This window comes from Trachemys scripta, chromosome 1 (genome assembly GCF_013100865.1).
Source record: "Trachemys scripta elegans isolate TJP31775 chromosome 1, CAS_Tse_1.0, whole genome shotgun sequence".
Taxonomy (NCBI): Eukaryota; Metazoa; Chordata; order Testudines; family Emydidae; genus Trachemys; species Trachemys scripta.
The window spans coordinates 201,086,493-201,101,859 of NC_048298.1; the positions used below are offsets into that span (position 1 = coordinate 201,086,493).

Consider the following 15,367-nt stretch of genomic DNA (forward strand, 5'->3'; position numbering starts at 1 on the left):
GTACATTCTGTGTGTGGAATAACAGGCTGACAGAATATGAGTTTAACACTTGTGAGTGAAGCCTCTTCATCCTCCCCATACACATGGATTTGTGTCCATTCTCTTCCATTTCTGATCTCTTCCCTGAAATTCAGTCCAGCTACTGTCATTTGCTCCCCGTTATGATTTGCCCCTTCATTTGTCTCATTCACCTTCTCCCAGTTCTCCATCCTTTTCCATCTTATTCAGGATTCTCCATCCCATTGTCTTTCTCCCCACTGCCTTATTCCATTTCTCTCTCCCTTTTATACCTCATCAGGCCCATCCTGTTTTTTTTATCCTCCACTAGTTTATCCCATTCTTTCTCTTCCTAACCTGCTGTCTGCCACCCTTCTCTTTTCCCATCCCCTCTCTCTCCTGGCTTTTCCTTTCCCTTTTTCTCCCTACTCCCCCACTGGACCTATCCCCTTCTCTGTTTCTCTTTCAGACTCCATTAGTAAACAAGCATCTGTGGCCCAGATGTTCAAAAAAATGAATGCTATCTTGTCCATAGGGAATAGTGTTCAGTGGAAGCACCTACTACATATACTAAATCCATTCATGTGGAAAATTACCTAGGTGTGTAAGCATGCAATCATATCTTTGTAGTGCCTGATTCCAGAGATTATGCAGCTAGCTGCAATCTGGCAGTTAAACATGCCATTTTTCACTTCAAGTGGTAGGGGCTCCTGCTTTTTCCTGTAGAAAGTTGTCTTCGGTTCAAGCCTCACCATTGACAGTATGACTGATTGCATATTCAGGCATGGATTCATTACACATGCATAGGGCCTCACCAAATTCATGGTTGTAGGATTTTAAAAATCATAAGTTTTTTTTTTTTTTTTTTTTATTAATTCAGATATTGAAATCTGAAACTTCAGTCTTGTAACTGTAGGGGTCCTGACACAAAAGGGGATAGTGTGTGTAGAGGGGTGTCACAAGGTTATTGTAGGGTGGTCATGGTATTGTCACCCTTATTTCTGTGCTGCTGCTGGCGGCGGTGCTGCCTTCCGAGCTGGGCAGCCAGAAAACAGCAGTTGCTGGCTCGGAGCCCAGCTCGGAAGGCAGCGCCACTGCCAGCAGCAGCGGCACAGATGCAAGGATGCCAGGGTATAGTATTGCTACCCTTACTTCTGTGCTGTTGCCTTCAGAGCTGAGCCCTCAGCCAGCAGCCACTGCTGTCCAGCCACCCAGCTCTGAAGGCAGTGCAGAAGTAAGGGTGGCAATACCATAATGCCCCAAAATAACCTTGCAATACCCCTGCAACCCCCTTTTGGGTCAGGACCCCCAGTTTGAGAAATGCTGGTCTCCCTGTGAAATCTGTATAGTATATGGTAAAAGTACACAAAAGACCAGATTTCACGGTCTGTGACCTGTTTTTCATGGCTGTGAATTTGGTAGGGCCCTACGCATACATATGCACATAAGCTTTTCCTGCTTGAAAACTTCTGAGCACCAACAGCTCCTATTAACTGGAATATTGAGTACTCAACTCTGCTGAAAATCAAGTACTAACCATTCAGCAAACCATGAATCTGCTGTGATGTTCCTTTATATTAATGTGAATAAACAATCATCACATGAAAATGCCCTTTGACGACTATTCCTTAGAGGTGGAGCAGAGGTGATCAGGAGAGAGACTGAGCAAATGACAGAAACATAGGATGGTGATTAACTTAAACAGAGTGGCCAATGTGGGTCTAGTTTTTTGCAAACCAATAGTACTGCCCCCATCCTATCCTTTGCACAAAGGTGGAGAAACAACAAGCAAAGAAAAAGAAGACATTCCATAATGCCCAAGATAGTTCAGGAACTTAAACCTTGGGAATTTTTACTGCAAGATATTTTTTTTTTATTACAAGCTTTCATATAAATCCCCATTGACATAAATGGGAATTAGGCATACATACTGAAGTGCCACATTTTAAAACTGTCTTCTTTCACTTGTCTCTCATAATATTATTTTTATGGAACAGTATTAAGAATGGTTTTCTGAATTCAAAAGTAATCCATTAAGAATATTTTATAGGTACTGTCTACTACTTCTATAGCACGTGCAAGGTAGCCTATTCTATTTCTATTGATATTTTCCCTTTAAAAATAGGGTGACCAGATATCCCAATTTTTATAGGGACAGTCCTGATTTTTGGGTCTTTTTCTTATATAGGCTCCTATTACCCCCACGTCCCCATCCTGATTTTTCACACTTGCTGTCTGGTCACCCTATTTAAAAGCATCATCTTTTTTCGTGTTTTGAAGAAGTATGTTCTAAAACATACTACAGGATCTTGTTTTGTATTCCACCAGTGCTGAGATGTTCAGCTGAGTTTTCATATTTTTATATGGTAATTCAACAATAGATTTAACATTCAATGCATCACATACCGTATGCAGAAAGGTTTTAGAAATATCATTTTACTGTGATTTCAATTATATAATTTTTTTTGAAAAGTTATCTTTTTGTAACTCCAAGTAGATCTTGCAAATCAGTTTGAAAGGATTAGACATATCTTTAAAATATATGCAAGTATACATTACACAATATACACTTTCTGTATAATGAGTACATTATTGATTTATACTTTCAGCAGTTTTCAGGCTCAGCCCTGTTTCTGTTTCTGTTACATGATCATTGGGCTACAGTTATGTCCATACATTTTGTTAATGGTTTTTTTTGTTTGTTTGTTTGTTTTTTCTCTGAATACAAAGTAAGGTGACATGTGCTTCACTGGTTACAGCAGAAGATTGGGGAGGACTCCCGAGTTCTATTCTTGCTTCTGCAGTGCCTCTAACATGCCATATCATTTGAAGCTAGTCATGCCTATTCAATCTGTTGTCTTGAAGCCTTGTTTCACCCATTACCAGAGCATTTGATGCCTTTCTCTGTGCCTCATTTCACTTGCCTATTGAATGGTTAAATACTTATCTCAAACAGATATTGCTAGGCTAAATTATTGTTTGTAAAACTCACTGAGATCCTTGCATGAGAGGTTCGGGGGGTTATTTTAGTGGCTGGATAGTTCTCCATTCCTCAATGTTCTGGGTCCTGGCACAGATCCTTCGTAATGTCTGGATACCCTGATCTCTATTATGTTTATAAAAGTTTGATATTTTAGGGACCTTCCATATTTTAGTCTCTCATAGACACACAAACCATCTTTGCTTCCACTATCAGAAGCAACAACAGGAAAGGTGAAAAAGCAAGGAGTTAAAAAACCCTTGCAAAATTGCCATGAAAATATATCAGCCCTGGCACAAATTCTACTTGTCCACCTTCTGATATGCTTGATTTATAAAATAACTACATTTATTAATACACTTCAAAAAATGTAGTACTCTTAGAGAATTTGGTAAAGCCATCCCTTATCTGGCAGCCATGCCATGCAGCTTATCTAATGTTTTCTCTGCCACATAGAACTTTTAAAAGATGCAGAGAGCTGTGTGGTACATAACAGAATGAGATTGGTGGGTGGGAATATTGACTCCCTCTTGCTGGAGATGGAATAAGTGAGACACCTCTATGAGCAGCTGAATGCATATAGTACATCCAGAGGCTACTATGCTCAGTGGAGGGGCCATCCCTGACCAACTTTCCAGTTTCTCATGTAATCTCTTACTTTCCTCTTTTAAATTGAATTGTTACCCTGCTCTCTGCTCAGCAGATGTTTCTCATACCCTATTTTCTGGTTATTTTAAAGAGGCTTTTTGGAGTAGAAGCCACCAGGTGTATACTCTCCTTCTTTCTACTGACACTTTTTGTCTGTGCTTAACAGGCTATTGCACGGTTTCTCTTCTTTGAATCCTGAGAGATTTTATTTTCAGGGTACATACCCTTGTGTAGCATTGGCATATGTGTTATCCTAAAGCATAGGTTTAATGCATAAAAGGTGAAATTCTAAAAGATATGGTTTGTTGGATATCAAACACAGCAGCAGACAACCATGCTGAAGAGGCACGATCTGCTTCGACATACAAGTTAACAGTAAATATAAGGGATTTTATGGTTGTAATTGTCCTAGAAACCCTTTCCTCACCCCTTAAAGTTCAAGGCTACAGAATAGTCTGCTTGCTCAGTACAGTAATGTTTTCTTCTTTCCTAGATTCCAAGGCCAGGAGGGATCATTCTGATCATCTGCTCTGACTTCCTGTGTAACACAGGCCATAGAAATTCATAGAGCACACATTTTAGGGGAAAAAAATCATCCAATCCTGACTTAAAAATTGTCAGAGATAGAGAATCCACCAGAACTCTTGATAATGTGTTCCAATGGTTATTTACTCTCCTGCAAAAAGAACAGGAGTACTTGTGGCACCTTAGAGACTAACAAATTTATTAGAGCATAAGCTTTCGTGGACTACAGCCCACTTCTTCGGATGCATCCTGTTCTTTTTGTGGATACAGACTAACACGGCTGCTACTCTGAAACCTGTCATTACTCTCCTGCATAAATTTTTAACTCTTATTTCCAGTCTGAATTTGTCTAGCTTCATCTTCTAGCCGTTGGATCATGTTATATCTTTTGTTGCTAGATTGAAGAGCCCATAGTTAAATATTTATTTTCCGTGTAGATATTTACAGACTGTAATCAAGTCACCCTTTAACCTTCTCTTTAAAATAACTAGATGGAGCTCTTTGAATCTATTGCTATAAGGCAATATTCTAATCCTTTATTATTTGCACAAGCTTGGTCTCTTTCATCAACAAAAGTTGATCCCATGAAAGATATTTCCTCACTCACCTTGTTTTTCTAACCCTTTAATCACTCTCCTGGCTCTTCTCTGAACTCTCTCCAGTTTATCAACATCCTTCTTGAATTGTGAGCACTGAAAATGGACACATTACTGCAGAAGCAGTCACCAAATGGGGAGGTAAAATAACCTCTCTCTTCCTACTTGAGATTTCCCTGTTTACACATCCCAGGATGGCATGAGTCTTTCTTTGCCAGAGCATCACATTGGGAGCTCATGTTCAGCTCTTACTAATTCATCTTCTCTCACTCCCACAGTGAGACTTCAGGAGAGCTGAGTTTTTATCCCTTCAGCCAGGTTTCCCCTAATGGCTTTTAAAGGACTATCTCTGCCTTTTGTAGTATATCCCTAGTCCCAAACTTGCCCTGGCCCTGTGACTATTTTTAATCAGGAAGTTCAGTGAAAACAAGCGGCATTCATTAGCTTCCTGCACATCTGCTTCTTTAAAATGCCTGAACTCAGGCCAGGCAAATGCCTTAGAAATCAGCAGTTCACTGCAGCTGCCTCTGCTTCTTGGGGACAGAGAGGAGAGGAGGAGTATTACATGTTAAAAATGCTGTACAGTGCAGACTAGAAATGAACTGGGGAGAGAGTTCAACTGACTGCTTTCAGGAAGCTAAACAGAAAGCTGAAGTAAAGCCAATAGAAAACTAGTAGTGTGAACGTGGGTTTTTTTATTCTCACAAGTCACTTTGGCAACCCAAAAATTTCTTCCTAATTTGTTTGAACTGCTATGGAACTGAAGATATCCTATTCATTTCCCCCTCACCAAATGATACCATACTTAGAGACCTGGCATCAGTGTTCCTGAAGAGACCCGGGCTAAACAGCCAGCAATAGGTTTCCCTCTGCAGACAGGATCAGAATGCCAGTGAAAACCCAGCCATTCAGTTAAGAGAACAAAAATGTGTTCAGCAGAATCTCAGTGTTACAAACGCCTCAGGAATGGAGGTTGTTTGTAACTCTGAAATATTCGTAACTCTGAGAAAAATGTTACGGTGGTTCTTTTTAAAAGCGTACAGCTGAACGTTGGCTTAATACAGCCTTGAAAGATTACTGTGCAGAAGCCCAGAAACTGTTTCCTTACCTTGTCAAATATTAAAAAAAAAAAAAAAAACTTCCCTATATTGTCTGAGTAATTATGTATAACACAGTACTGAACTGTTTTTTTGGGTATTTTTGTGTGTTTAGTTTTTTGGGGGGTGGGTGGGGGTGTGTCTGCTGCCATCTGATTATATACTCCCAGTTCCAAATGAGGTGTGTGATTGACTGATCAATTTGCAACTCTGGTGTTTATAACTCTGAGGTTCTACAGTATTGTGTGTATAGTAGCTTCTGACCACCCAACAGGAAGACTCAGTTTGTACTGGTGAACATTTTATTTTAATCTATTCCCGTATGGAAAAATCTTATTGATTGCACGAGCATGTCTCCAGTGTATAAAGAAGCCAAAAGTGGAAGAGCCAAAATCTTTCTCTGATCCCTATCCCTTGCTGCTTGTTTTTTTCTTTTAGTCCCTATTTCCATCAGTGATGTTTACTCCTATTTGTTCATTATTTGGAATTCATTTTAAGTCTGTCTCCCCCCCCCCCCCGACAAACGAGGAATAGGGGTGTTACCGTAAGAGAGAAAAAAATCTAGATGTCCAAGATACATGTAGCTTCTGCATTTATCTTGAAAATGTCTATTATTAGTGTGATTTGTATGAGATGTTCGACTGTGACTTGGAAAAAAGTTACATTAGGGAAAAATGATAGCTACTGCGAAGTGAACATCTACTTCTCTCATACCTTGCTGCTTTGGGTATTTTTGCAGTTGGCCTTATCCCTGGCTTTGATTGCCCTCTAAATGTAATAGCTGGGTTTTCTTGTCACACTTTCAGTGAATAATACTGTACTGTCTGATACCATCTGCTTCCTGCCATAATTTATGTAATTGAACAGTATCTAACCAAATTGTCATTCTGATTCCCTTGTATATGTAATATTTTGCAGAACTTGAATTTTGTTTGTTTACATGAGAAGCTACAGATGCTAGCACTGCAAAATATCTTCATAGTTAATGTCATTGTTTTTTGCTTCTACTATGTGAAATTTCTCAGATCCCTTTATCTGCTTTGGCTCTTGATAACCCTAAGACATCATTACTGTGACTGAGCAGTGTGTGTTGCTGCAGGACCTTGGATCAGGTTGATCCTTTGGGTCAGATACACTCCCATGTCCAGAAATGGGTCTGTCAGTGAGTCAATTATGGTTCCTGTTACTGTGCACTACTCGAGCCCTGGCGCAAATTAGGGTAGCCTGGGGTCTGCTTTAAATGTTGTCACCCACATTTGGTACCATAGGAACCAAACCACAGCTTGGGGATAGTTGGAGCTCATCACAATCCAACCACTCCTGATGCCCCCAATGTGTCTCTGTTCTGGGGTCTGTGGAAAGGGAGGTGTTGGTGAGCTCTGACAGCTTCTTGGCTGCTGGTACTTCCTCTATGCCAGAGATAATTGGAGAAGGGCTCTTATGAGGTAGTAACAGCTGAGCAGCACATAGGGAGTGGATCAAAGTTGAGAATTTTTGCTTTAAAAAAAACAAACGAAGAAATAACTACCAATCTCCTCCTGAAGGTCAGAATTATTCTCCATTTAACTTAATATTTTAAGCTTAAGTTAATAGTTAGTGGCACCACTATATTTTTTTTTATTGTGCTGAGTTGAATAAGTTATTTTCCATACACAGACATTTATTTATGTATTTATTTATTTAATTTTTTTAAACCTCTTATTTAACTTCGGTCTCAGGGGATTGTGCTTGGCAGCATCAGCCATTGAATATAGACCATGAGCTGTCTAAAAAAAGACATCATACTGAAAAGGTGACATTTGAAATTGTCATTCATATTCTACTGCTGGGGCCACTCTGTTTTGACAAAGGGGGAAAAAAAGTGAAAGTTTAGATATTGTTGAAGTAGGAGGAACTCTTTTGAAGGTTAACCTTACCTTCAACTTTTGTATTTAAGCTTCATGTGTTTGAATGGGACTCACATTTTGCAGTGTCAAGCTGATGGTTCTTTGTAAGGTCCGATTACATTAGAATAAGGTGATCCCCTCTCTCTGTCATTATGTTCTACTGTTACAGAATGCAGATACTTTAAAAAAAAAATCCAAGTCCCTTACCCCCTAATAAAATCATCATCCAGTCAATGATCTATTTTAAATTCTTATTCCAACACTCTGGTACTCAGAGGTACTCTTTTTTTTTTCCCTAAAGTACTGCATATGTATCAAATAAAAAGAGTAGCTGTAGATGCATGCCAATTATGCAGTTAGTTTAGAAGATGAACATGGAAATGTAATTGAGGTCCTATACTGTGTCGTTCTCCAGTACATGGTTCTTTCTGCAACTCTTGAGTTATACGGATTGATTTATGGTACAAGTCTTTCTGAAACATTCAAAAACGACCCTTTTATCCTCCTGGTGTCTTATGACAATTCTTCCTGACAGAAGACAGAGTGCCAGTGTCTTGGTTTACATGGGTCCATCATATTCAAAATCTCCTGACACTCATGATTCAGGAGATGGATGAAACTGTAGACCGAGGGGATCATTCTGAATTCAAGATGATTTGCAGCTAGAAATAGGATGATCTATTATTGTCCCAAAAATATGTATGTATTCAACAATGATCCTTCTACAACTAACGAATTAGGGAAGAGCATATTTAAATGCTGTATTCAGTGTTTTATAAATTTAGTTTTAATTAACCCAAGCAAACTTTATTAGGGAACAGTTAAAATGTGCTCCAAATGACACAAACAGTTGCTCACGTGGTGAAAACATTGAAACACACACAAATCATCAGGTAAGGTGAAGTATAGAATTCTGACCTATATGTACCACTGATTACCACAGGCATGTAGGCTGCAAATTTCTTTCCATGCAACAAAACCCTCAGCCTTCATTGTATGCCACTGTAGTGATCTCAGCCGCCACACATTCTTTTGTACTTAGAGCCTGATCCTGAAAGCATTTACCCAATGTGAATAAGACTTTTAACATTAGATCTCTTTATTGCTGTTTTGTACAGGCTTTAAAGTGTTCAGACTACAATTGTGGACATATGAAAAAATTCAGTGTCAGTATATTGATACAGTAACCATATTGGTGCCATCATCCAAGCTTCATCCAAATTTACTGTTGCTATCATGCAAATCCATTAAACTTATAAGGATAAGCAATCAGTACTGTATGCAAGGTGAAATCTTATATTTGTCTCTTTAGGAGCTCATTTGCCCTCTATTTACTGACATTTGTATAATTGTCAGGTCAATTATATTGAAGCTTATATGACAATGACAGGCACATTAAATACAAACACACAGTTCAGTAGTTTTAGCAATTTTGAGTACTACTTTTGAGAAATTTAATTGTGACCATGAAAATCACTCTTTTCCTCCCCAGAAAAAAATCAGAGTGCCGGTAACTGAATAACTGGTAAAACTGTTAGTAAATAGAATCCCTTGCCTCTGCTTAGCATTTCAGTAGGATATAGATTTTTATTTCACTAAAACATAGCCTACTTTGCTTTCAGAAGGTTTCTAAATGGAGACACTTTTTTATTTACTAAATAACACAACTATGTATGCCAATCCTAATCACAGGCTTTTAACTTTAGCAGATAGCCTTTCTGATTTATTCTAAAGTAAAATCCTGTATTAAAACTCTTTTTGATCTTAGAACATTGTATATATCCAGGTCATAAATAATTTAATTGTTTTTTTCTCCATATCATATGCACAGTGATTAAACTTCAGTATACCAGGTTAAACTTTCTTTTCCAGTGTGCCTGATAACAAATTCAGATTTCCATGAATACCTCTTACTTGAAATTTCAAGGCTAGGAAAGTATTAAAAATATTTATATTGCAAATATTGCAAGTGATAATACAAGGCCGTAGATTGAATTACAGTTTAGATGTACAATCTTAGTGGTTCTTCCTCTGTTTATGAAACACTTAAAGTGTGCTCTACTGCTTCACTGATATCAGCTGACTCGTTTGATTGAACTTACATCATTGTATTCTGCTGAGATTTATGTATTTTTATATAAAATTTGTTATATGCAGTTGTTGGATACCAATCAAAATCTAGAATTAAATTGAATGTCAAAGGGAAATAGAAATTGATAATTGTGCTTTTCTTTTTTCTCCCCCCCCCCCCTCTTCTTCTTAGACCAGATCTGTTTGATTGGAACAGTGTGGCTTGCCAACAGTCAGCTGTACAACGGTTAGACCATGCCTTCAACACTGCCAAACGGCACTTGGGTATTGAGAAACTCCTTGATCCTGAAGGTTAGTGGAAATGATGCACTAGTTTGTAGCTAAAAATCAACTTTTCATGTATTTGACTGAAAATGACCTCTTTGCACCGGGATTTAACATTTTCGAAGGTAGAGCATAAATGCAAAATTCGTTCTGGGCAGTTTATATTGTACTATTTTAATTGAGAGAGAACTTAAAGGATTTAGGTCAAAACGTGAAGATTGGCCAGGATTTTCAAATGTATGCACTTGAAGTTAGTTACCTAAATGAGTAGGCTGATTTCTCCCCCTCCGCCCCCAAGATTCTGAGAACCTACAGCTCTTATTGCCTATAGGGGGAGCTGCAGATGTTCAGCACCTTTGAAAATCTGGCCTAAATATGGATTCAGACTTTAGACCCACCCACCTTTTAAAGTATTGGCCTATGTTTCTTGAGTATTTTGACACTCAAGGTCTCTGGCTTGAAACAATAGGAGGAGTATATATGTTTGAGTAGCTTCATGGGGGAGACTTTTTGGATTGTGCTGTCATATACTGATAAAAAGTAATCTATAGTAATTAGTGTCTTGCCAGTCGTAACTTGTAGTTCTTGTTCATTGTGCGTGTAATTTTTTCAAAACAGATCAGCACTGGTGTAACTCCAGGTTTTACTATCAATTTTAATGGAAGAAGAATTAGGCCAATGCTAATTTGTGTAAACCCCATCTTTTTTCATATATGTATACCTTCTCCCTAGCATAAGACATCTGTAGAGTGAACACCTACATCCTTTTGTAGATATGGTTTGGAAGGGTCTAGATATATTCCCCCAGGCCTCCCTCTTCCTTAATGTTTTTGGCCCCAACATATTTTCAGTGCACTTCCCTTTATCTGAGAGAGAAGAAAGTCACCCTGGTTGATGATTTTCAAAATATACTGCAATGGCAGGAGATATTTATGAACAATGCAGCAACTGTATTTTTTCTTCCTGAATTTGAAGCATGCCACTTTCGTCTCACACTTTGACTTCATTCACTCTCCAAACTGGTTGAGGTTTTTACACTATTAAGCCATCGGCATTTATATATTTTATATATATTTTATAAATCCACATTGCAGGTTCCTGGGTTAAGTGGTGTGTTCATCATATACTCAAGGGGAAAAAACTTCCATTGAGTTCAGTGAAGCCAAGATTTCCTCCAAGTGTAAACAGTTCAAGATAAATCCTAGCATGGAGTCTTTTGTTTTTTTCACCAAGGCTTCAGATAGAACTTACTGAACCATTTGTTACTGTGTGTGTGTGTGTGTGTGTGTGTGTGTGTGTGTATATATGTGTGTGTGTGTATATATATATATATATATATATATATATATATATATATATATTTTTTTTTTTCCCCTGAACTAGCTTCTTTTCAGGGTTAGCAAATCATTTATCAACCAGTCCCATTTTTTTCTGATATGTTTATTTGTAAGCATTTGACAAATAATTTGAATGAATAATTTGTAGATACTCATTTTTGTAATGTTTGCTATAGCTGTTTTTGTTTTTCTGCTCTTTAGCTAGAAGACTAACATTTTAAACAGAATAGTGAATAAAACAATCATGCATGTCTGCTACCAGTTGTAAGACAAATAATCCTTCATGATATTTGTTACTTTGGGAATCCACAGTCAATATTCAGTGGCTACTGAGAGAGTCATGAATAGTAGGATCCAATGATTTGTAATAAACTTAACTCAGTCCTGATTTACAAATCTGTTCGTTTTTAAAAATCTATTTAAGCAGCTTTAGTGTTAAGTCCATTGACCATTATGCCAGCTATCAGCATAGGTAACTTTTGGAATGAACAATTATCTTTTTTGAGAATGATGCCAACTTATTACTAAACTCAACTAGATCTATCTATTCTTTCAATAGCACAGAACTATATCCTCTGAATAATGCTTAATCAAAATGAAACTCTTGAGCCACGATATCAGTAACTAGTAAAAGAAATAAAATCCTTAGACTAGTGCAATGCTGAAATATGACTTTGTCATGCCATGGAATTATTGTACTAAAAGAACAGGTATGTAACTTGTGAACACCTCTTTGTTTTATTTGTTAACACATTACATTAACTGAAAACTTTTGCCTTGGCCTTTGTGGAGTATTAACAGCTTAAAGAAAAGGAGTCACTACTGTGCAGAAGTCATGTTCAAAAGTAACAATATAGCATATGTTATGAAAGAATAATTCTTATTTTTGAAGTAGCTCCATACGTGCAATTGACTAGGAAGCCAGTTTGAAGAGTGAATATTCTTATTCAGTCAAATATTGGCTATTGAGATTATACATGAAGATATCAGCCTTTTTTTTTTTTTTTTTTCCCCCAAAGTGATTTTCCTCTCATACCTAACATGCCCCATGGGTTGCTATTAAAAAGGGTTTTTTTGTTTGTTTGTTAGTTTAGCATAAGTAGTATCAAAATTATCTGTTGGATCTTGTATTTAGCTGTGACACTCTTTCTACCTTTCTGTGTAGCTCAAAAGTGTCTCTTACCAACAGAAGTTGGTTCAATGAAAGATGATATCTCACCCATCTTGTATCTCTCTTTCACCATTTAGGACAGTCAATAAAAATATCTCTCCATCTTCTGTGTTGTCATATACACCTCTACCCTGATATAACGCTGTCCTCGGGAGCCAAAAAATCTTACCGCGTTATATCGAATTTGCTTTGATCCACCGGAGTGGACAGCCCCCTCCCCTCCCACCCCCGAGCACTGCTTTACTGCATTCTATCTGAATTCATGTTATATTGGGTCACGTTATATCTGGGTAGAGGGTGTGTGTGTGTGTGTGTGTGTGTGTGTGTATATATATATATATATATGTGATAGGCTTACACGGACTTGTGCAGAACACTATGCACAGTTATAGTCAGTAAAACCTGACTAAACTCATTTAGGGTGAAATTCCCCCTTTACAAAGGGCCAGCATGAGGCCTGTCCTCTGTTTAGGCACTTAAAGTAAGGTTTAAGTGGGTATTAATGGTGCATAGGTCTTGTGTTGGCCCTCTTCCCAGGGATGAACTTCACCTTTTACTACTTTTAACCAAATTGTTTTTTTTTTTTTTTTAAACAAGCACCAAAATATAATATACCATAAATATACAACAAATAAGTTAATACTTAACAGAATTTGATAATTAATTGGTACTACTTGCTTGCATATATTTCTTGACTCAGATATTTCACTTGCTTTTCCATAAGTAGTCAAGATAGCCCAGTAAATAAAATGGGTGTCCTGTGAAAGTACGGTGGTTTTCATATTATTTCTTTAGCAGTTTTGGGTGTGGGGAGGAAGATAAACTTTTCAGTCTTTTACCAAAATACCCCTATAGTTCTGTTGATCTTGCTTACTTTAACAACTTGCATTTACTATTCAGCTTAATGTGGCGCTAAAAATGTTTAAACAATGACTTGTTGACTTGTAAATCTTGCCTTTAGACATAGCATTAAGTAGGATAGGGAAAATACCCTTCCTATATAGTGTTGATTTTAGATGAGTCGTCATCACCCTGGATTTAGTAGAAAAATGAAGAAAATCCATATAAGTGATCACTGCATGTGAGTTTTATAGCATGTGCTGTAGCCTTGGGGCAATGATCCCTGCCTTCCAATTACGAGTTCATTTTATTATAATAGAGTTTCTGTGCAGCCTGGGAGAACATATGCTCAGACAGCTTCAGAGGATGTGGCTCCTCCCATAAAAGTGTGACTTCTCCTGATTCTGAGTGAATGTGGCATTTCACCTCCTGTTGCCAGCGTTGCTGTTTGTGTGCTCCCCTCTAGCAATAAACAGTTATGGTTCTTTTCTTTAATGAACTTGTGCCTGCAGGGATTGAGCCTACTTGTGTTAGTCCTACAACAATATTTGTGCTGTTGTCTTTTGGACTAAATAATTGTCCACTTCCCTAATGGTTTACTATGTAGTCTCATACAACTTCATCATTTACTCTATCTTGTTCATGTCTTCAGTGGTCTTCTCCCTAGTTTGCAGTAGTGTTATGAGTTCTTTGCACCTTTATTAGGTGATAATGAAAGACAATTAGTTTTTCCTTTGATAGCTTTTTCTGTTTGATCTTGATTCTATATGCTGCTATATCACAGTACTAGATTCTACACAAATGAATAGCTTTATATGCATTTTTCACATACAATTTCTATCTATAGCTCAATGAAGGGAGGAAAAGAATCTCTACCCTATATTGCATAAGTAAATCAGCCTACCCTTCCTGTACTATATATACCCAGTAATGATATAGGTATCCAGTAGTTTTCTCATTTATCTTCTAGAGCTCAGTCCCATACAGGATACCTGTCAGGGGAGTATACTGTGGAAAGATAGTTGTCTCCTTGAATACCATAAGGCATGGAAATGTGTTCAGAGGACATGGTTGATAGACATTTTTCAGATGAGATATCAGCCAGTGGCTGCAATTTGTACTACTGATCACATTCAGGAAGGCTGCTTGGTATAACCTGGGAATTTCTGCTACATCAGCACAAGAGAAATGTGTAACTTCATGATTTTTTTTTTTTTTTTTTTAAGGAAGGAAATGGGTTTTCCCTTCACTCCCCTTTGTGGTTCCAAGTATCAAAATAGATATACATAAATAGTTTCTGTAAAAGTTGTAGAATCCACAGCAATAAAGTTATTGGTTGTAGAACATTATTATTGGGCTCTGTCTGTTCAACCATATACTTCTAGTATCTCTTGGTTTTAAGCTTATCAGTTTCTATGTCTGGCTTTTCTACTGTTGGTAGGTCACTAGCAGTGGTCCTCTTGTTGGGAAATTACAATGGTTTCTGAAGTCTGACACAAAAGCTGGCAATAAAAGTAGATCCGGCGGAGCTTCCATTCCCATTGTCAAACTTCTGAGTCATGCAGTTGCTAGGTTAATTAAACTGTTCACTATTCATATTTAAAAATAGATTTATAAGATAATCAATGGCATGTCTAAAAAAATGTACCATGGTTTTCCAGTCATGTTTTTTAGGGATATCTTTGGTAAGGAAAAGGGAGGGTAGCGGGATTGGTTTTCAAAGTAATTTGAGATAGCCCTGAACTTATATATATATTTTAATATTTTCAAATTTAATGCAATAAGTACAGTAAACATGCATATGCTAATTTGTGGATTCTTACCACTAAGTCTAGGTAATTTAAAAAAAAAACAAAAAAAAAACAAAAAAAAAAAAAAACCTTCAGCCTTCATGCAAAATATGAAGTGAAGCAGAGTCACTCCTTTTCTGAGATT

At 37.5% G+C, this 15,367-nt stretch overlaps 1 protein-coding gene across 9 annotated transcripts in view; it reads left to right on the forward strand.

Moving 5' to 3' along the window:
* Positions 1-15,367, forward strand: part of DMD (dystrophin) — a 1,855,422-nt gene that overhangs the window by 428,651 nt on the left and 1,411,404 nt on the right. For all 9 annotated transcript variants that reach the window (XM_034754682.1, XM_034754655.1, XM_034754674.1 and 6 more), the window contains exon 7: positions 9,993-10,111. In XM_034754682.1, coding sequence (XP_034610573.1) covers positions 9,993-10,111 — 119 coding nt within the window. The remainder of the gene's footprint in view (positions 1-9,992; positions 10,112-15,367) is intronic.